This window comes from Balaenoptera borealis (genome assembly GCF_965194805.1).
Source record: "Balaenoptera borealis genome assembly, chromosome: 15".
Taxonomy (NCBI): Eukaryota; Metazoa; Chordata; class Mammalia; order Artiodactyla; family Balaenopteridae; genus Balaenoptera; species Balaenoptera borealis.
Window position 1 is genome coordinate 15407463 of NC_138871.1, and position 22480 is coordinate 15429942.

Consider the following 22480-nt stretch of genomic DNA (forward strand, 5'->3'; position numbering starts at 1 on the left):
TGCAGGTGATTAAAAATTTTTACTGATGACAGACCCTGATTCATTTAATCTGTAACAACAATAGGAATAGCACTCAGAAGACTGGATTTTTAAATTTCTCCAATTAATTACTGAGTAATATAACAATAGGACAAAACGTGAGATGTGAACACAATGTTGGACTGAGTTCCAAACCTGGTTTTCTTCCTACCAGCTTTGGACAATGAGCAATTCATTTACTGTCCTGTCCAGAGAGTGGTCTGGAGTGAAGAAGCCACCTGCTTTAACTGCCCACCACCCCACCTTACCCACAGAGGACACTGGGGGACTCATGAGATGCTGTATGCATTATACTAATAAAAGTTGTACTTTTTCTAATGATAAGATTTGGCATGGTCTATTCTATTCTTAGGCAATTACTTTTAATTCATGTAGAGGAATATTTTAAATTAGCTGTTGTCAGGAATTTATCAGCCACAGGAGTAATATGTGCTTTCTGAGAAGCTCCGTTCTAAAAGGGGTAGCATCCCTTGCTGTGAAATATAGCACCGAGCATGAGGGGCCTTCCAGAGTCCTGTAAACATCCTATATGTTGGTCTTGGTGATCACACAGGTGAATACATGTGTAAGGATTCACTCTGTTGTACCCTTATGATCTGTGCCCTTTACTATATATAAATTATACCTCGGTAAAAAGTGCCAAGAAAAATACATATAAAATTTAAATACACTGGGTGTTAACTAGTATGAAGAAACAAAAAATGTTTAAATAGAAAGATTCCTAGATAGATACAGAAGGAACAAATACAATCATAAATAATTAGCTTATTAATGATTGCTATTTTTTGACTAAGTTGATACAGACTAGAAACAAATCCCTGCCCTCCATCATTAGTGATTAGTATTGCTTTTACTTAACATCCCTTGACTCTAATTAAAAAAAATAATGCAGCAAGAGAAGTGAGAATAATACAGTCTTTTTAGAATAATCTAGACATTTTAATTCCTAGAAACAAACTGATGAACCCCAATGAACTGGTTAATTAAGCTTACTTATTCATTCCAGTTTTGGGGGCTTACTATATTCCAGATACGATCCTGGGCTTTAGGGATATAGCAGTTACACACATACACACAAACACACATGCACACACACACACACAGAGAACAAAACATTCTATGTGGTAACGATCATATCTACACACTTAAGAGGAAACGATACTGTATAAACTTGGCTAGACTGCATTCATAAGGGAAACTTTCTACCACAATAGAATCAAATACTAAATAAAAGAAACAAGCTTAAGTTTTTGCTGCTTTATAATGTGAAGCTCACCTCTGCAATCAAGGCATAATTTGGAACCATCATCGCAAAGGGTCTAAACAGGGCTTTCAAATTATCTGGCAACTCGGTTCTGCCTGCATATCCAGGATTCATTGTGATGAAGGCTGCACAAGTCATAACCAACTTTATTTCCCGTCCCTCAAACATGAATCTAGAGAGCTGTTGAAGGGAAAGAGAAAATGTAAGTTAACATGTCCCCTGACATTTGTAAATTCTTTCCCATAATTACTACTCGAGTACAAAACTTGTGTAACATGCATTCAAGCAAAGACTACTGAATCCTGCTGTTGGGAATGTTTCCCTCCTGATTCTGTCCTACCCACTCCCAATCTCTTCCGGGTTACGTGCTTCCTGCTCTCTGCCTTCCTGCCCCTGCCTTGCCCCAGGTGTCTCCGCCTTCCTGGCCCAGACCTGTAATCTTCTAGGCCTCAACATCTTTTGCTGAGACTCCTCAGTTCAACTTAGATTTAATGGCCACTAAACCTTCTCCATCACTACTTTCTGGAATCCCTAAGAAATTCGAATCTGATCTTAGTCCTTGAGTGGTTGAGGCCCCACTGTTAGAGTCATTGGAATTACCCCTTCACTTTCATTCAACAGCAAACAACCATTGAGCATCTGTGTCAGGTAGGCAATGGGTTAGGAAGGGGCATACAGAGCCCTTGAGAAGCTCCTGGGCTTGTTGTGTAGAGTTAGACCTAGGACCATGACCATGCAGTGCAATCAATGCTACAGTGGAGGTGTGTGCAGAGCCCGCAGGGAGCAAAGCTCATAGGCGGAGCAGGGAAGCCCATGTGAGACCCGGAGAATGAAGAGGGCATTTCCCATAGATGAACAGGGCAGCCATTCCAGTCAAAGGAAGCAAGAACAAGAAACAACATTGCATGTTCAGGGAACATGTTCAGGGAAAAGTTCAGGGTAAAGTTCTAGGAGGAAAGTGTCAGTAGGCTGGGGCCTGAGCATCATAAATCTTGCATGCTTGGCTAAAAAATTTAGATTTTGTTCCATGGATGGGCGGAAACAGAGAGTTTTGAGCAGAGTAATAGGACCAAAGATGGCATTGGACAGGTTAGACAAACCACAGACATGGGGACCAGTAGGAAGTGTTACTGGGGAGATGAGGAGAGCCAGAATTAGGGAGTTCTTCTTGGAGATGAGAGAGATCTAGGAGATACAATTGAATGGACTTGGTGATGGCTTAGATTCTGGGGTTGATGGCAATGGGAAAAATTCAAGATGAATTCCAGGATTCTAGGTGGGTGACTGGATGAAGGCACTATATTCAGTCACAAAGAATACAGGGGAAGACCATGATGGAGCTGGGGTGATGTGTCATAGCCTGGAGGAGAAAGTGCTGGACCGCACAACTGGAGACCCTGGTCCTGCTGCTGTTAAATGGCTTTTGTGTTATTCAAACCTGTAAATTGCTGTGCTTTAGTTTCTTCATGTATTCTAGGGGGCATATTCTACTCCAACTATCTCATCTGACCACTGGCAAAGTCAAGGGTGAGATTTGGTTAGTCTCAGATGTCCTCCTACCTTCCTTTCACCTCACATGGTTGCCCTCCAGTTGGCAATGCTTCAAGGCTGCCTGCGTTCTCTCTGGTTCCTTCTCCCTTGCTCCCCAGGCTTTGCTAAGCATGCTAAGCACTCAGGATGGTGATAACGACTGACATTATGTTATATCTGGTGGTCCCTGATTTTAATGCGGGCCCCCGGAGGGTGTGTAGTTGGAGGAGCATGGACCTCACGGTCACACAGATTTAGATGTGTGTCTTGGTTCTATGTTGTTCCCAGAAATGTTTTAATTTCTCTGAATCTTTTTGACCTGTAGCTTGGGAAAACGCTTACTTCACATTGGTTTGGTGTGAAGATGAAATAAGTGTAAAGTACAATGACGTGTACAATTTAGTAGCTGGTAAAAGTCCAATTTCTGCTTTCTTTTTACTTGTTCTATAATATGCTTTTTTGCAGAGGCGATAAAATATTTAACAGCTCTTTAGCAGGGCACTTTCCGATGAGAATGGTCCCTGTCCCTAGAGCAGGAGCTGGGTCCAGAGGCCCCCTTGGTAGGTCAGGATGAACCCTTGTGGCTGGCTCCTGAGGAGGTCTGAGACTTTTCAGGTAGGTGCCAAGTTAATGGTGGGGACCTTCCAGGGGCTCAGGGCAGTGACTTTTTAAATATTAAACAACTGGCAAGGCTGTTCTGGTTTGTAGAGGCTGAACATCATTCTGCCCTTTGGTGACCTCATGACATAATCTCACAAGGTCAACACAGAGCAGTAGGGGACTTGGTCCCATCCTTCACTGCCATCACCTTCCCAGTACAAAACCCTTCTCCAGGAACATGCTCATATGGGTTAAATCAGATTTTAAATAGTGAGGCCATTTTAATATCTTCATCTGGCCCTACACTCCTTGGTTTTTCCAGTCCAGTGAGTTCTGGAGAGTCAAGGTCCGCCTGGGTTTTCCAGGACTCTTCTCTCATTTTTCTACCAGCAATAGGCTGAGACTAGGGGCCATGAGGAAGGCAGTAGAACCTAGAAGAGGCAGCATTAGAGAAACTTAGCAGAGAAGTATATGTCAAAGGCAAGAATAAGAAAGGTGAGGAGGAAAAGAGGAGGTGGAGGAGAAAGGGACAGGGAGTAGAAGAGTGTGTGTGTGTGTGCATGTGCACGTGTGTTGAGGGTGGGAAGAACAAGGTTCCATGAGGGCAGGGACTGAGTCTCACCAACTCTGTATCCTCAGGTCCCAGCACAATGTCTGCCATACAGTTGTTTCTCTGTGTTGCCTGGATGAGCAATTAATTCATCCAACAAAGTCCCGTTGCTGTAATACTCACCAATGACACTAGAAACTTGGAATACATAGGCTAAAGTTAGCACTGTCCTTCCTAAGATGCAACATGCCATAAATTCATTATGAACTTAAGAAACGTGATCTCCACAGACAAGTGACCAGTGCCTTACCTTTGCAGCTTTGGCATTCCTGATGGTAATGAGCTGCTGTGCGATGACTGACAAAACTTCTATGTCAATTCGATTAAATTCATCAAAGCAGCACCAGGCCCCTGACTGTGCCAGACCACTGAAAAAGCGCCCCATCATCTGAAATCAAAATACATTCAACTATATATTGTAGAGTTGAACTCCTTCAAAAGTTAAATTTTGAGCTGAAATAGTAAAAGGAAAATAGGTGGTATCTGGAAATCAACAATGGTTTTATGTGAATCCTGGTCTTATGTCAGAAGTTAACACCTTTCTCTAAGAGGAAATATCTTTTTGTCTTCTCTATAAATGATTTGAAGCTAATTTTTATTTTTAAATAAAATGACAATCTGACCAATTTTCTTACTTTTTCATAACCTCTGTTCACCTATGTAAATACTTCACAGGTTCCCAAAGAAACTAACACCTAGAATAGACACACTTAATGACTTAAGAAAACCTTGAAAAACGTTACTGGTAGAAGCTTTCATCATCTTTACCAGGTACTACACATGGCAGACAACAAACAGGAACCACTGAGCAGAAGCACAGCTGCACAGGGTAATGTAATGGTTGTTAATTTCTTCTACAGCAGAATCTTAATGGTGGAGGAGAATGAATATGTACTTGTGGCTATCTACAGAGGAAAGTTCCTTTAGAGACTTGAATTTTGGGTTAAGCATTTGTACAACTATTGCATTATACCATCTCTATCTCTTTAAAAATAGAGCTAATGTTTTTTTGTTTTTTTGTTTCAAGATGGTCAACTGAGCATATACTGCTACCATCCCTTCCTCCTAAATGCCCATGAATGACAGAAAGGTAGAACTCTCTCCATTTCTGTATCTACACTTATTCCTGTACCTGCTTGATGAAAGTATAATGGGAAGGGAAACCAGCAGCAGGAAGAAAGTTTTGAAAAAAATCTTGGAAGATGGAAAGTACATAGATACAGTTTACTCAACTGAGAAGGGCAGAATGCAGGCCCAAGACAGAGGGAAGGAAGAATTGCCCTTCAGGGGAGTCTCCAAGAAACTCCGAACCCAACAGCAATACATGCAAGAAAAGCAGACACAGGTCCCAGGGTGATCCTTGGGAATTAGCCAAAGATGAATACTTGGAATGATCAGGTTTGTGGGTCCTTCCCTTCTCTGTCCTTCCCTCTCCTTATTCCAAGTAGAGTAAACAGGGCTCTTAAGGCTGGCAGTGCTGACACTCTCCCTCCAGCCTAAAACCCAAGGACTGCCTTGTAGAGAAAGGGGGAGGTCTGTCTTTGGGAGATATAAGGAGATATTGGAAGAAGACATTAGGCTTGGGAGATAAGGAAAGCAGAGATAAAAAAAGATAGATGATTTCAGACCTCCATTTTACTCAACTGAGAGTCAAAAGGATAGACAGCTCCATCCAAGAGTGAAACCCACTTAACTTCACTACTAGAAGAAATATCCTTATTATTTTGGCATTTATAAAATGTTTCTGGCTTCCTGGCTGCCCATGCCCACACACTGTATGGTTAAGCCTGCTAACCAAACATCCTACACTCCCATAGAGATCACGGGAGCTTTCTCATTTAAGGCAGGGGCCTTTTGAGGAAACAAGTTGTTCTCACTAATCAACTCAGTCCTCACTTAAGAACTAAGTAGTAAAAGTCAACACACATTTGAGAAACATCAACATCAAGGAAGACAGAAGAAGAATAAACTAAATGAGCAACCCTGAAGAAAATGGAGGTAATTTGGAGAACAAAAGAAAAAATTTAAAAATTCAAATGGAACCCTCAGAGAGATTTTAGAGGAAATTTCATTCCTATCATAAAACAAGATGCTCTAAGAAAGAATTGGTGAGAGATAAGAAATAATCCCTGGAAATTAATTATATTATAGTCAAGATTACAAAAATGAAATAGATGGACTAAACAACAGAATGGATAAGACTAAAGACCAAGCTGGTATTCTGGATGACAAAGCTGAGGAACTCCTTCATATTGTAGAGCAATGGTTTCATTCCCCAGGTGGTGGGGGGTACAGGAAGACTTTTCAAGGGATATTAATGGGACAGAAGTTTTAAAAGAAGAAAATTCCAGGTCAAATGGGACTATATCAAACTGAAAAGCTTCTGTACACCAAAGGAAGCCATCAACAAAATGAAAGGGCAACCTAAGGAATAGAAGAACATATTTGCAAATCATATATCTGATAAGGTGTTAATATCTAAAATATATAAAGACATCATACAACTCAATAGGAAAACAAGCAAACAAACCAATTTCAAAATGGGTAAAGACACTTTTCTGAAGAAGACACATAAATAAATTGTCAACAGGTACCCTGAAATATACTCAATGTCACTAATCATCAGAGAAATGCAAATCAAGACCACAATGAGACATCACCTTACACCTGTTAGAATGTCCATTATCAAAAAGACAAGAAATGACAAGTGCGGTGAGGATGTGAAGAAAAGGGAACCCCTGTGTACTGTTAGTAGGAATGTAAATTGGTGCAGGTTCTGCTGTATAACATAGTGAATGAAGGTTCTTCAGAAAATTAAAAACAAAACTGCCATATTATTCAGCAATTCTACTTCTGGGTATTTATCCAAAGAAAATGAAAATCACTAACTCAAAAATATATCTGCACATCCATGTTCATTGAAGCATTATTTACAATAACCAAGACATGGAAACAACCTAAGTTTCCAACAATGGATGAATGGATAAAGAAAATGTGCTGTGATATATATATCACATTTGTGACAATATGTAATGGATGGACCTCGAGGGCATTATGCTAGGTGAAATAAGTCAGACAAATAAAGACAAATACTGTATGATATCACTACTATGTGGAATCTAAAAAAAAAACATGAACTCAAAGACATAGAAAACATATTCGTGGTGATGGACGTTAACTAAACTTACTGTAATCATTTTGGAACATATACATATAACAAATCATTATGTTGTACACATAAAACTAATATAATATGTCAATTACATCTCAATTTAAAAAATTCCAGATCTTTATCTTCAATATGGGCTCTTTGCTAAAATTTATCCCCCTATAGCATGCCTGCAGTCAATGCCCATAGCTTTAAGATCACTGGAACTCATCCATGTTAAAAAAAAATTGAGTTTATTGCTTATTGCAATAAGGGAGACCACAGACCATGGGAAACCATGAGATGTCTCAGTAAAAGAACATTAGAAGGATTTCTTATAGGAAAGTTTGAGGAAGGTTCAATGAAACAGGGTATTGCTCTATGTATTAGTTTTGAAGGGCGATTGTAACAAATGACTGTAAACTGGGTGGCTTAAAACAACAGAAATTTTTTCTTGCATAGTTCTGGAGTCTAGAAGTCTAAAATCAAGGTGTTGGCCAAGCCATACTCACTCTGAAAGTCCTAGGGGAGTATTCTTCCTCGTCTCTTCATAGCTTTTCATGTTTGCAGCCAATGCTTAGTGTTCCTTGGCTCACCTCCTGTGTATATTCACATGGGCTTCTCCTCTCTGTGTGTCTATAACCGAATTTTCCTCTTCTTACAAATCCACTAGTTATTGGATTAGGGCTCATCAGGTCCAGTAAGACCTCAGCTTAGCTTGGTTATATCTGCAGAGACCCTATTTCCAAATCAGGTCAGCTTTACAGGTTATCAGTCATTGAGACTTGAACATGTCTTTTTGGGGACACCACGACACTCTAAATTTTTGTTGGCAGAAAGTTGGGGTGATTCTCTGATGGGTGTCATAATAACATCTATCTAGGAGTCTATAGGGCAGCGTGGCTCAAGGTGTCAGTAAAGATGTAGCAGTTACTCCAGTTAGTGGAGAGAGGAGGATATTCGGTCATTTTTGTGGTTTGGACAGAGTTCTTGTTTGTGTCTGTTCTCAGATTTGATTATGGTGTGGTTTTTGTCTCATGGCATCGTGGGCACAAAGTGACCAAGTCTGATGTTGGTGGTCTATGAAACTGTTTGAGTCCAACTGGAGAAGCACAGAGGCTGTTTGAACCAGGCCAGCTCTCAGCTGATAGCGGTCAGGGGCTAATTTCTCCCCCACCCCTTTTTTGAAAGACACTAATTGTGTAGCAATTGATTGACCATTAAAAAAGAATTTTTGGAGTTATTTCTGCCATTTTAATTTTGATGCTTTATACTTTAAAAGAACTTAAAAGAACTTTTTGTATCAGAGTATTTCAAACATACACAGGAGGTAAAAGAAGGTGCTCAGTTTAACAATCATCAACATTCTGCTCTTTTTAAAATACTTCCAACACTTTATGCTGTTGTTGGAGTATTTTAAAACAAGCCCCAGACATCATTAGTATTTCATCACAGATTCTGTAATGCGTAAGAACCTAAAAACAAAACAAAAAAACCAAACCAATACCATTAACACATTCAAACAAAAATCAAGTAACTGGTTTTACCAAAACCCAACTAATTCCTTGATGCCATCTAACACCAGTTCATGTTCAATTTTCTGCAATGGTCCTAAAATGATCCTTTTACAGTTGGATAAGGATGCAAACAAGGTCCAAACACTGCATTTGGTTAATGTGTCTTTTTTTTTTTTTATCATCTTTATTGGAGTATAATTGCTTTACAATGTTGTGTTAGTTTCTGCTGTATAACAAAGTGAATCAGCTATACATATACATATATCCACATACCTCCTCCCTCTTGCGTCTCCCTCACACCCTCCCAGTCCCGCCCCTCTAGGTGGTCGCAAAGCACCGAGCTGATCTCCCTGTGCTATGTGGCTGCTTCCCACTAGCTAGCTATTTTACGGTTAATGTGTCTTTTAATCTCTTTAAATTTATAACAGTTCTCTGCATCCTCCTCCTTTTATGCAATTTATTTTTTAAAAGTCTATAGGTTATTTTCCCTGTGGAATTTCTTGCATTCCATACTTGGCTGATTGAATTCTTGTGGTGTTAACATGTTTCTCTACCTTATATACTTCTTGAAAACTGTATTTAAATCTAGACACTTAATTAAATTCATTAGTTTGAGGTTTAAAAATTTCTGAACAGGAATAATTCAGATTGTGTACCAAAGCAGAAGATACATGTTTCCTGGTTGTCTCAAATTCAGTGACGTTTTGATTGACCAATGGATAATTAGCCTGATCCATCCATTACAAACCTTCCAATTAATCTTTTAATGTGGTTTTAGCAAAGATGATCATTACCAGATCTACTAATTTTTTAGAGTTTGCAAAATAGTAATTTCTAATGTTATCCCTCTGCATGTATTAGCTGTGACTCTTCTATAAAGAATTATCCTCATCAACTTTTTTTATTGAGGTACTGTTGATTTACAATATTACATTACTTTTAGGTATACAGCATAGTGATTCAATATTTTTATAGATTATACTCTATTTATAATTGTTTGGGAAAATAGCTATTTTTCTCAAAACGTGTATTTATGTTAACATGTAATGAATTTATTATGGTTATTTTAAAACAAATAAATATTTTTATTTTTATTTCACTTTATTTAAAAGAAAGGCTATTTATTTAAAATTTATTTATTTATTTATTTTTGACTGTGTTGGGTCTTCTTTGCTGCGTGCAGGGTTTCTCTAGTTGCAGCAAGCGGGGGCTCCTCTTTGTTGCAGTGCGTGGGCTTCTCATTGCGGTGGCTTCTCTTGCTGCGGAGCACAGGCTCCAGGCGCATGGGCTTCAGCAGTTGTGGAGTGCGGGCTCAGCAGTAGTGGCTAGTGGGCTCTAGAGCACAGGCTCAGTAGTTGTGGTGCACGGGCTTAGTTGCTCCACGGCATGTGGGATCTTCCTGGACCAGGGCTCGAACCTGTGTCCCCTGCACTGGCAGGCGGATTCTTAACCACTGCGCCACCAGGGAAGTCCCCCCCCCCAATATTTTAAATGCAATTTTAATTTCTAACATGGTGTATATTAATAGATGTAATCCATACATATAAACAAAAACTTTTTGGAAGTCTCAATAATTTTTTTTTAAGATTTTTTTTTGATGTGGGCCATTTTTTAAAGTCTTTATTGAATTTGTTACAATATTACTTCTGTTTTATGTTTTGGTTTTTTGGCCGTGAGGCATGTGGGATCTTAGCTCCCCGACCAGGGATCAAACCCGCACCCCGTGCATTGGAAGGTGAAGTCTTAAGCACTGGACTGCCAGGCAAGTCCCAGGTCTCAATAATTTTTAAGAGTGAAAAACTCTGAGAACTACTCAATGAAAAATCTTACCGTGAATTCTCACCTCCTACATATTTCATTTTCAATACGTAACTCTGAATTGCTCATCTCTTCCTGTAAGCTTATTCCTTGTTCCTAGATTTCCCTGCTATTCTGTCTTGTATCTCATCTCCTCTCTTTCTACCTACTGACATGAACAGGTCTTTAATCTTACCACCATTTGACCAATCTTCCCCTGGCCTTGATTCCTACCTGGTCCACTCGGATTGCCTTGTGTTGACTCTCCTCCCTTGCTCTATTTATTCCACTTTAATCATTCCTTGCCCCACTAGTTTTCCCTAGCTTTCCATCACCCCTTTCTCTCCTTCTTTTGTCATGTCATGTTGCAAATAGAGAAAGCCACATAAAACACTTAATGTTAGTGTTCAGATGCCAGGACCGTACCTTGTAGTCCAAACCATCGGAGCAGTTAAAGACCACACACTGGATGGCGAGAGCTTTTGCAAGGTCTTTGGTAGTCTCAGTTTTCCCCGTGCCAGCAGGACCAGCTGGTGCGCCTCCCAGGTCGAGCTGCAAAGCCCCCATGAGGCAAAGGTAGCAGCGATCCTGAAGAAATTGATAAATTGTCATTATTGAAGGGAACTGACTCTGGCCACAAATTCATAAGTCCTTTCCTTTCTATAGCAGGAGGGTCATTATTTTTTTATGAAAGGTTCTATAGCAATTGAAATATACTAAAAAATCCAGGCACATGATCAAAAAGCACAAATCTCTGCTTTACAAAGATGTATTCATGGCAAGTCCTTTCAAGGGTTAATGGTAGAAGGAAACTTTTCAGAACTATTTTGGTGGGGAAAAAGCAGTAATGAACCTAAATGATCAGTAACTTACCGTGAGAGGAGTAATAACTAATCTTGGGCATGCACCCAAATACTCATAGCCATAAGTATACTGAGAGAGCGCCATTCTTGCCACACAATTGTCCAGGTCTATATCCCAATAATAGCGCAGTTGTCTCTGCCAGTCAAAGGATTCAACTACCTCTACCTACATAAGTGATGACAATGATACACATATTAGATGCATTAATTTCAGAAAGAAATATATGATTTTATTTAAGTGAAAGAGTTACCTTGGCTTGAACAAGTTCAGTGACTATGTCTCTTGCATGTACATCAATAGTAATTAAGGCAGTTATGATGTTTCTGTGTAATTTAGGAAGAGTGCCTCGGATTATTGCAGCCAGGGCATTTAATCTCTAAAAATTAAAAAAAAAAAAAGTGATATATAATTTTCAAAAATCAGCTTACATGTATATCTTTTTACTATTAAATTAGGAATAGGCACTTTTCGAAACTATCTATAAAATTAGATACCTATAAAATTAGATAGTTTTGACAAATGTCTATTCCAAATTTAGTAAGAATCTGTAATTCTGTGACCCAGGACAACAGTTTAACTTATTTAATTCCTATAAGGCTTCTGTGAAGTAGAATACAATCTTTACCCCAGTTTCACATTAGAGGAAACTGAGGGTCACAGAGGGTAAGGAAATTGACATAGTTATAAAGTAGCAAAAATTACACTTGAGTAGACATTTGTCTCAAGGAAAGCCCCTGCTCTTAACCACCATGTGATGATGTCTCTAGAGAAGACGGTTCTCCCTAAAAATCAAATGTGATTAAGGTAGTACTCTTCATTTTCAGGGATAGGTTTTTTGGTGTTTTTTTTTTTTTTTTTGGTGGGGAGGGGGGAATAATCAGAAATCCTAAGCATTTAAACCAAGCCAATGATTGATTAAACGAAAGCATTTTTTGATAGACTGAGTTCCTGATTTTCACATAAATGGTTAAATCTTTTTCAGAGAAGGGCAGTGCCTCTGAAGGCCTTGAAATGTTGTGCTGAGTTTTCACTCAGGCTGACCCTGATCAGGGGCCACCTCTACAAAGAGGTCAATGGGACTTTCCATAGCGAGTCTTTTCTCTGGGGCTCTTTGAGTTGAAATTCTGTCAAGGACCTTCATGAGAGAGGTTTTTTCCTATTTCAAGAAAGTTGTTTCCTCCTTTTTCTGTTTTAAGGGTGAATCTTTAAAAATGCAACATTGCTTGGAAGTAGAATTGAATTTGTAGTTAAAGATGTGGCCTGGCTGTAAAGTTGCATTTCCCAACAATAGCTCAAAAATTTGTGTAGGATGGTATTTAATTCATTCAATTATTTATTGCTTTAGTGATAGTTGCCTGAGGCTTCTATAGAACAGTAGAAAAGCACATGTTGGGCCTAAGAATAGAAATGGCACAAATCCTGTGGTTTTCCGGGATTGAATCCACTTCTAGGAGAGATATCAGGACCCAGGATAACATTTCTTCTTAAAGGTGGCAAACCATTATAATCCTGACATTTTCCTCTTGAGTTACGCTTTCCTTCTATTTTTAATAGTATTCATATACATACTACACAAATATCAGGGTAGCGTCGCTGAGAAAACTTCAACAGAAATAGTTTTAGTGAGAAGCCCAAAGCTTTGGATGTCATGTCAGAGGCTTACAGTTTCTGAAGTAGTGAATTTGCATTAACCACTCCAATAAAAGCCACTGGGACCATCTGGCACAGTGCTATGTTCGATGCCACCCTGCCGTAATCTCACCTCAAAGTTTACTTTTTCAAAAGCTTCCAGGGCCTCTAAATGGTTACCGTCTTCTCTTTCCAAACACTCTGTCAAATCGCGGCACCACATGATTTGAGAAATGGTCAGGATCACCTGCATGGAAACATCTTTCTTCAGTGTGTGATGCATCTCACCCAAACAGGATCCAGAGGCGGAGATTTAAGCAGTGTAAGTTACTTGAGAAGGGTGGCCGGCGATCACCCATACTGTCCTCGGTTTCCCCAGATAGTCAGCGATGGCAGCTTTGCACAGGCGACGCAGAGACGTGAACATGGCTTCTTCCACTTTGCCCAGCCACTCCTCCACATTGCCTCGGGCCTTGAGGCCTTTCCCCAGGCTCACCTGGAAGATAATCAGACCGTGATAACATGTAGGCTGTACATCCTGTGTACTTCGTAACGGAACCCTGAGCTGGGTAAACATGGAAGCCTGAACATGAACACTGGCACTTCTACTGATACCCACTCAGCACCTCTCTTTACACCGCCCCTCCCCCTCCCCCTCTCACCCCCCACTTGGTGCTTTATTTCACTGCTTCCCTTTGGAGCCAACTCCCGGAAAGAGGAGTTTATATGCACTAAATGAATTCCTCCACTTTTTTTCCTTACTTCCTGCCATCTGATTTTTGGCCCCAACCACTCCTCTAACTCTGTTCAGGTCATTAAGGTGACCAGTGCTCTCCCAATCATCCAGTCCAATCGACGCTTTACAGCCCTTTTCACATTTATTGCTTGGACTACCAATGACCTGACTGCCCTGGTTGTCTGGACTCCTGCATCTGTTCTTCTACCCTCCCTTTAAGTGTCATGTTTTCCCTGGATCCTAGCCTAGGTCTTCTCCTTTCTCTTTTGCACTAGTGATGAACAAATTCTTTTGCAAGAGGATCAATTTAGGACAAGTAAAAAAAATTTCTTTATTGAGGTACAGTTGATTTACAATATTATATTAGTTTCATGTGTACAACGTAATGATTCAATATTTTTATAGATTATACTCCATTTAAAGTTGTTACAAAATAATGGCTGCATTTCCCTGTGCTGTACAATATATCCTTGCTGCTTATTTATTTTATACATAGTAGTTTGTAACTCTTAATCCCCTACCCCTATCTTGCCCCTCCCCCCTCCCCTCTCCCCACTGGTAACCACTAGTTTGTTCTTTATATCTGTGAATCTGTTTCTGGTTTGTTATATTCACTAGTTTGTATTACTTTTTAGATTCCATATATAAGTGAAAACATACAGTATTTGTCTTTCTCTGTCTGATTTATTTCACTTAGCATAAAACCCTCCAGGTCCACCTATGTTGTTGCAAATGGCAAAATTTTATTCTTTTTTATGGCAGAGTAATATTCCATTGCATACATATACCATGTCTTCTTTATCCATCCATCTGTTGGTAGACACTTAGGTTGCTCCCATGTCTTGGCTATTGTGAATAATGCTGCTATGAGCATTGGGTGCATGTGTAGGACACGTAAAGTGTCTATGGGCTCCTTCCAATCCCATAGATACACTACTGTGCTCTACCTGGACTGAAATCCTTGGCATTTCCCTGCACAATTTCTCTGTATGGAATGCTGTCCCTCCCATGTCTCCTCTCCACCTTCCTTGGCTGCCTGTGTGTGTGTATGTGTGATTCTCCTCTGTGCGGTCACCTGATTCCCCACAGTCTGCTAATGCATCCTCTTGCTTGGTGTTTACAGGCACTGTGCCGGGCCCTGGAGAGGCTGCTGCCAAACAATGACAACTAATACTTCATAGCACCTGCTCAGTACTGTTCTAAGTAATTTACATACACACTTGAAAATCCCCAGCAACTCATTAATCAGGCACTATTACTAATCCTTGTTTTACAGATGAGGTTAAAGATTGGGAGTGGAATCCATGTGTCCCGGCAGTAGAACCAGCTCTTAACCACCCTACTCTCGTGCCCCTTATGGAGAGTTAAGACCTGGCTCCAGTACTTTCCACCCTGTTCCCAAGAACAGAGCACAGTCTCTGTTACTTCATTTTCTGTGGGGCCTTTCAATTGTTTGACTATGTCTCTGCTGTCTTTGAGTTCTTCGAGGGCAAGAATTTTATCTTTGATTATCTTTGAAATTGCTAAGCCAGCAGAAGACCAGATCACAGTAGCACTTGATGAATGCTTAGCATGACGATGAATAAAGCTCTACCCTCCACCCTAGAAGAGTAACAAAGTTTACGCATGAAGAATTATAAACAAAAAGCCCTTACCCTTTCTCCCTCTGGTGACAGCATCGCTAAAATATCATTAGTGTAAATCTTTTCTGGCTCTGCATCCATGCCAGGAATTCTTCCCTCAGTTGGAGGCATTAGAGCAAATTCGAGCTTTGAAATGGAGTCGAAGCATTTCCTTAAGTGTGGCTGCACAGCTTGGGGATTTCGTGTCTGGGCCAAAATCTCCAGAAGCTCATCATTTGACAAGAAGTAAAATCTAGATTAAAGAATATACTTAAAAATGTAACTTGAAACTGAAGCAAAGCCTTATATGGACATGAAAGATAAATCCCTTAGCCACATCTCTTCCCCATACACTGATTTCCTGGACCTCTATCCCATGGGTCTGGGTCTGGGAGGCCACGTGTCTCTAAATATGATTTTTATAAAGATTAGTGTGGATGCATCTCAAACATCTGGAATTAGTGCCTGGTACATAAAAGGTAGATATTTTTCATAAAAACTGTAAAGATGCTAGCACTTGCTAAGATACTGATTTGGTTGTATGTCTGTTACTTGGCTTTGAGTTCCTAGAGTGAAGATATATTACTTGTTTTCCCTAGAATCTGGCCTTGTACCTCACATATACCTGGTATTCAATACATAATTTGTTGAATAGATGAATGGGTGGCTGCAGGAACCTTATTTGGTTCTGTGACTACACACGTGTGGGCCATGCTGGTGTGATTCTGCCTGGGATTTTCTTAGATACTGCCCAACAGGGCCATTTGGAGACATGAAGATACCCTAGGAAAAACAACTGGAGAAGGGGCACACCTGGATGTCCAGGGATGAGAGAGAGGGATGAGGGTCTGGTTGGAGAAGACACTTCACTCCTATGGAGGAAGCTGCCTATGAAAGATCCCTCGGGATTGGAGGGATCCCATTAGCACGTGGAAGGCCCCACGTGAGAGAGGGGCCCAGTTGGGTACCAGCCAAGTCAGGCTTCTCCTGCCGTCTCGCCTCTCCTCCATTTCCTGCCCCCAAACTGGAGACCTCAGAAACCTAATAGGAAGTGGGGAGGGTTGATGACACACATCCTCATCATCACTAAAGCCTTCAGCTTTGCAACAGGCTACGCCAGAGAAGGGGATGTTTTCACTTTGAAAGAAGTTCAGAGTTTTGATTATTATAGATCATTTAATGGGTTAAGGTAATGAGAACTTTTTGTATTATTATCAGAGAATGACCAGAAAATTCATGAGACCTGCTCAAGATTTTGGCCAGGGACAGGAAGAAACTAGCCCCTAGTAGGGAATACAGAGGCTGTCATTAGAAATAAAGATGTTTTGGGTTGCACCCTATTAGTCTTGCTTCTTTAAAATACCACATATGGTAATAATTTGTACCCCTGCCTCTTTTCAACTAATGAAACAGATAACTGTCAAGATTGGACTATGAGCCCTGTGGGAGAAGGAACAGTGTTATATTCACCTTGTGTCCCCAGATCCTAACTTGGTCCATGGCTCATAGTAAGCCTTCATTAAGGCTTGGAGCATGAAATCAGTGGTGTACAGAGCCTCCTGACATAATAAACACTGTAGACCTAGTTGATGTAATTCCAAACAAAAGGAAAAATAAAAGCTGATGATTTTTGGTGTTCAATATTATCACAGGTAAATTTGTGTCCAGATTTCTTTAAAGATCAAAACAGTGTACAGATTTTCTCTGGTCTTGGTAGACTCAAGTTACGGACCACTGATTTAAGAGTGAAATAAAAGGCACATTCCAAACCTCAAACTCTTCTGTCTTTTCCCATGTTGCCTGAATCTGTTAAACTCAATCAAATCTCCCAGCTCTTGGATATCTTGTGCACACACATACCCTGTCCTGGTACCCAGCAACAACCCCTCTTACCCAAGCAACCCACATAAGCACCTAACCCTGGCTGACTCAGTGCTTGTCCTAGGAGAGACCTTAACAGCCATTTCCTTTACATCTAACAGGAAAAACCCATGAAAGATGAACCATTTTTTGATGTTGTCTATGTTACGGTACAATGTGCCCCCAATGACTGAAGTACGGAGCACTTGCTACCATCAGGTAGTCATAGTGTAGTCATATATAATTATATTGAAATGGTGTATTTACATAACTGTCCACCCGTTAACCACGAGCTCCATTAGAGTGGGGATCTGGCCTTTTCTTCTTTGTATTTTTATCACTGAGCAAAACATTTGGTATGTTTCTAGAATGAATGGATGAGTAAAAAATTTCATTTGGAATTTGTGAAATGACCTCTTAGACGACTTCTACAGTAACCCTCTTAGGCCACCAATTAACCTAAAGAAACCAGCTCAGGCAACAAAGGTCTCTAACTTTTTACATACCCATCTGTGGACACACACGCACATGCAGATACACACATACACACCCAGCAGTGAAACGATGTTGTGATCAAGAATCCTTCCAGCACCTTGGGTACTTATCCACTTAAACCAAATATTGTATATTTATCCTTGACATTTACACGCCCCAATCAAGATATTAACCGGATTGCTATTATGAAATACCTTTCTTGTTTCCCTCTTTGGTTCCCTGATGTTTTGATTTTATAGTTTGTTTTTAAATATATCCTAACAAATTAATGGATACTCTTAACTACTAAAAAATATTGTTGGTAGCTTTATAAACTTACCTTGGAAAGATAACTCTTTTTGACTCTAAATATGCCTCTAGACACTTCTGAATTTGGTCAAGTAATGCATTATTATTTTGAAAAGTCTCCAGAAGTCCTGTTCATTGAAAAAAAAAAGGTATTGGTAAAGTTGTGTTAAAATAAATAGAGAATACAATTTTAGGTGGAAGTAAAATATGATATTAACATTTTTAAAGTTTTGGTTTTATTTGATGAAAGAATGGTCTAATAACTCAAAATTGGGGGGGGTGGTTGGCTAAGAATGTTAACTATAACTTTTAATAATAACATTAATTTTGATATTTGCCACAGATGAACAGGTAATTAATTTGAAACCTTTTTATCTGGCATCCCCCACTTTTGGGGGCTGGAGGTGCACAAACCAAAGCCAAACAGTTGCCATTCTCTAAACACTACATATTCTCTGTCACTTTCTTACTCATGTCTTCTGTTTTTTCTGCCATATTTAGATGTAAAAAAATTGTGGCAATAGCATCCTATGTCTTTATCACTAAACTGTAGCACCTTAAGGAGCAAGATTCATGTCTCACTTGATGTTGATGTTTTGGTGTGTATCACAGTGCCTGGCTTCCCCACCTGTCTGAGAATCAAATCTGGTTTTTTCCATGGTCTCCAAGTCTCTACGTGATCAGTGACCTAATCCAATCCCCAACCCGCCACCCAAGCACACTCACCTCTCTGGCCTCACTCCTAAGCCCTCTCCTGTGGGCTGCACTCCACCCCACTCTGGCGTCCTTGGTGACAGTCACGTACGCTAAGCATGCTCTTACCGCAGGGTCTTTGTTCTTCTCTCTGCCTTTAACAATCCTCCCTTAGATCCACGAACCTGTTTCATTTCCTCATTCCTGCAGATTTCTACTCAAAAGCCACTTTATCAAAAAACTCCTTTCATCTCACACACACACACACACACACACACACACACACACTCACACACACACACACACACTGCAGCCCCTAACTACTCTCTAGCGCCTTTACCCTGCTTAATTTTTCTTCACTGCTTTATCATCACCTGAAATGATATATACAGGTCCACATTCCTTTATCTGAAATCCCTAGGACCAAATGTATTTTGGATTTTTTTTTTTAAATTTCAAAAGTTACATTATATAACAAAAGTCCAGTTGGCACTGGGGCAGCACTCTGTAATAAAACACATTAATATTTTTGCAGCAAAAGGTTTGAATATGCACATTAAGTGGATGTGCTAGGCAAGATAAAGATCTCTCAGATATATCCATGTCCTAATCCCGAGGACGTGAGAATATGTTAGTTTTTATGGAAAAAGGCACCTGGCAGATGTGGTTAAGTTACGGATCATAGGATGGGGAGATTATCTTGGATCATGCAGTGGGCCCAGTGTAATCCCAGGGGTCTTTTTTGTTTTTTTTTTTCTTTTTTCTTTTTTTTTGGCCATGCTGCACAGCTTGCGGGATCTTAGTTCCCCAACAAGGGATCAAACCCGTGCCCCCTGCAGTGGAAGAAAGGAGTCCTAATCACTGGACTGCCAGGGAATTCCCCACAGGGGTCTTTATAAGAGACAGAGAAGGAGATGTGATGGCAGAAGAAGAGGCTGGAGTGATGCAGTTCTGACTGGAAGGGGACCAGGAACCAAGGATTGTGGGCAGCCTCTTGAAGCCCCAAAGTTTTAAGGTTTTCGATTTTATCATCCCATAGAGTTTTTCCTGCCTGTTTATGTTTTATGTAAGAGTCTTTGGGCAAAGAGTATAGTCCAGCAGGCTGCCTCTGCTTGACAAGGAAGCTCTCTGTCCGTGTCACCAGGATAGGCAATGTGCTGCCATTTGCAGAACAACAATCAATCCTGCTGAAGCTGTGATACAAACCGTAAAGTTCAATCACCATGTATGTGTAATCACCCGGAAGGACTTTGATTCCACATCCCTAGAAACAGAACTTACTAAAACACATTTCAACTGTATAGCACAGGGAACTCTACTCAATACTCTGTAATGACCTGGATGGGAAAAGAATCTAAAAAAGAGTGAATATATGTATGTGTATAACTGATTCACTTTGCTGTACAGTAGAAACTAACACAACATTGTAAATCAACTATATTCCAATAAAAAATTAATTTAAAAAATAAATAAAACACATTTCAACCCTGAGATTAGAATTACCATTAGTGGCAATATTCGTAAGTGGTCTTAATGAATTACTTAAAATACGGTGTGGAAATTTTTATGGTTATAAGTCTGTGAGAACTTTAACAGAATAGGTCAACTGAATGTAAATGTATTTTTTGTAGCCTAAATTGTGAGATGGAAGCATCACTGATACTCTGTGGCAGGATCCCCCAATTCTAAAAACAGCAAAAGAAGTAGATTCTTTTGTGCAAAAACTATGAACTGAGCTGAAAGATGATGATGATGATGACGATAATAATAATACTAATAGTAATAAAATAACAACAACAGTGTCCAATTCACATTGTTTAGCAAGAGTGTCAAATGTACTACAAATGTTCCTGGTCATCAACGCTGACTGGAATCAAGGGTTGAATGTACCACATTTTATTAGAATCTTACAGGTGATGGACATTTTAAATAACTGTAAAGTCCTTTGTGGTTTCTTTTTTACCTGGTTGAGTAGCTGCTCGGAGAGCGTTAGGCAGCCGGTTCACCTTCCTCATGATTTCTTTCCATGACTTATCCACTTGAAGGAACATCTTGGCTTCTGCAGGTAACTGCCTCTGAATATCTGGAGCATTAAAAATACTCTCTAGGTAGAGCCAGTTTCTCTGGCAGTTCAGCCACTCTTCCTAGGAGAAAAATAGGGACATTACCAGATTTTTAACCTCAGATTGAAAAAATACAGTTACATTAAAAATAATTACATGGGGATTCACTGTATCTTTTTCCTTTTGGCAGCTTCTCACAGGTCCTTTGAAATGAAACCTCATTAAAAGGTCCAAGTCTCACCTCAGCCTAATTTCAACCCATTTTTTGTACTGAGTAGAGTTATAACGAGTCTACTACTCTGTGGTAACCAGAATGGACCCAGAGAAAGAGGATTAAAATGCCCAGAGGAGACACTCTAGGTGGAGGCAAGATTCTTACTTAAAGGAATCTGAAGGTTTGGGAAGTGGTAAGTTTAGTGACTTACTATTTCCAAATATAAAAATGATTAGCAAAAAAGGGTTTCTTTTTTTTGCCTCAATTATGTCTATTATTCTTCCCTCTCCCTCTTTTTAAGAAGAAATATGATTCATTTTCTTCAATTAAAAAAGTAAAACCTGCTTGTAACAGAACGTGTGGCAAAGACAGAACACTGGGAGGAAGAAGAAAATCACACATCACTTTCCTCCTAGAGACAATCGCTGTTAATCAGAGAAAGCAGAAGTGCAGGGTCAGATCTAAAGTCTATAGACCTCACCGTTCCTCTGCACCTCCTGCCATCGCATGTGTGGGCCTGAGATCCGTGAAAGGGTTTCTTGCGTCTCACTCTAGATTTGGGGGCTATGCTTAAGCCCTAATGTCCCAACCACTCCTTGGTTTATTTCAGGTCTCACACTTTCTATACACTTAATTCTCTGGAGGGTCCCTACTATTCAGCACTGCTTCTTTTAAGGACCTTCTATGGAAACATGCCCTTTACTTTGATCTAAATTTAGTCTCTCCCTTCATGGGGCTCAGCCATCAGTACAGAAGGCTGGACAGGCGTCAGATTAAAAAGTGTCCATTGAAGAGGATGGATTCACCATAGAGATCTCTATGAAATGAGGATGGAACAAATTGCCTTTTCCTACTTAGTACCTTTATTATTTCACAGATAACTTTTCATATTAGAACATATAAAAACCACAACATAATTAAATCAAGGTAAAAAAATGAAGTCTAAGAAAGAGATTGGATGGGAACAAAGTGAGACCAGAGTAAGTGGGTTCTTTGTTATGGAATAATCTGAGGTTGAATAAAATAAAGAGAAGGTGTGTATGACAGGAAGGGTGCCAAGGAGACTTCAAGCAGCAGTGAGTATTTGTCTAGTAAATATGAGGTTGCTGTGGCAAGACTCTTAAGGTGGGCCTCAAGACCTGGGCTTCCTGCCCTTGTGTGATCCTCTCCCCTTGAGTGTGGGTGCCACCCGTGACTTACTTCTAGCTATGGAGAATATGGCAAAGATAACAGGATGTACACAGTTATGTGTACAGTACACAAGGCTGTAACCTCTGTCTTGCCAGGAGACTTTCTCTTCCCTGCTAGACTGATGGAGCAAGCGGTCTTGTTGAGGAAGTCCACATGCAAAAAAACTGTGGGCAACATGGAGGAGCTGAGGATGGCCTCTGGTTGACAGCCTGTGAGAAAATGAAACCTCCAGTCCCGGAATTGCAAGAAAATGATTTCTGCCAACGTCCTTCCTCAGTTGAACCTCTGATGAGAACCCAGTCCTGGCCCACATCTTGACT

At 40.1% G+C, this 22480-nt stretch overlaps 1 protein-coding gene across 1 annotated transcript in view; it reads right to left on the bottom strand.

The window, feature by feature from the left end:
- Positions 1–22480, bottom strand: part of DNAH6 (dynein axonemal heavy chain 6) — a 299547-nt gene that overhangs the window by 167290 nt on the left and 109777 nt on the right. Inside the window, exons 22-31 of the mRNA XM_082357203.1 lie at positions 20656–20836; positions 18031–18127; positions 15390–15609; positions 13330–13494; positions 13132–13245; positions 11620–11745; positions 11379–11534; positions 10932–11093; positions 4294–4431; positions 1316–1483 (exon numbers count right to left, since the gene is read on the bottom strand). Coding sequence (XP_082213329.1) covers positions 1316–1483; positions 4294–4431; positions 10932–11093; positions 11379–11534; positions 11620–11745; positions 13132–13245; positions 13330–13494; positions 15390–15609; positions 18031–18127; positions 20656–20836 — 1527 coding nt within the window. The remainder of the gene's footprint in view (positions 1–1315; positions 1484–4293; positions 4432–10931; positions 11094–11378; positions 11535–11619; positions 11746–13131; positions 13246–13329; positions 13495–15389; positions 15610–18030; positions 18128–20655; positions 20837–22480) is intronic.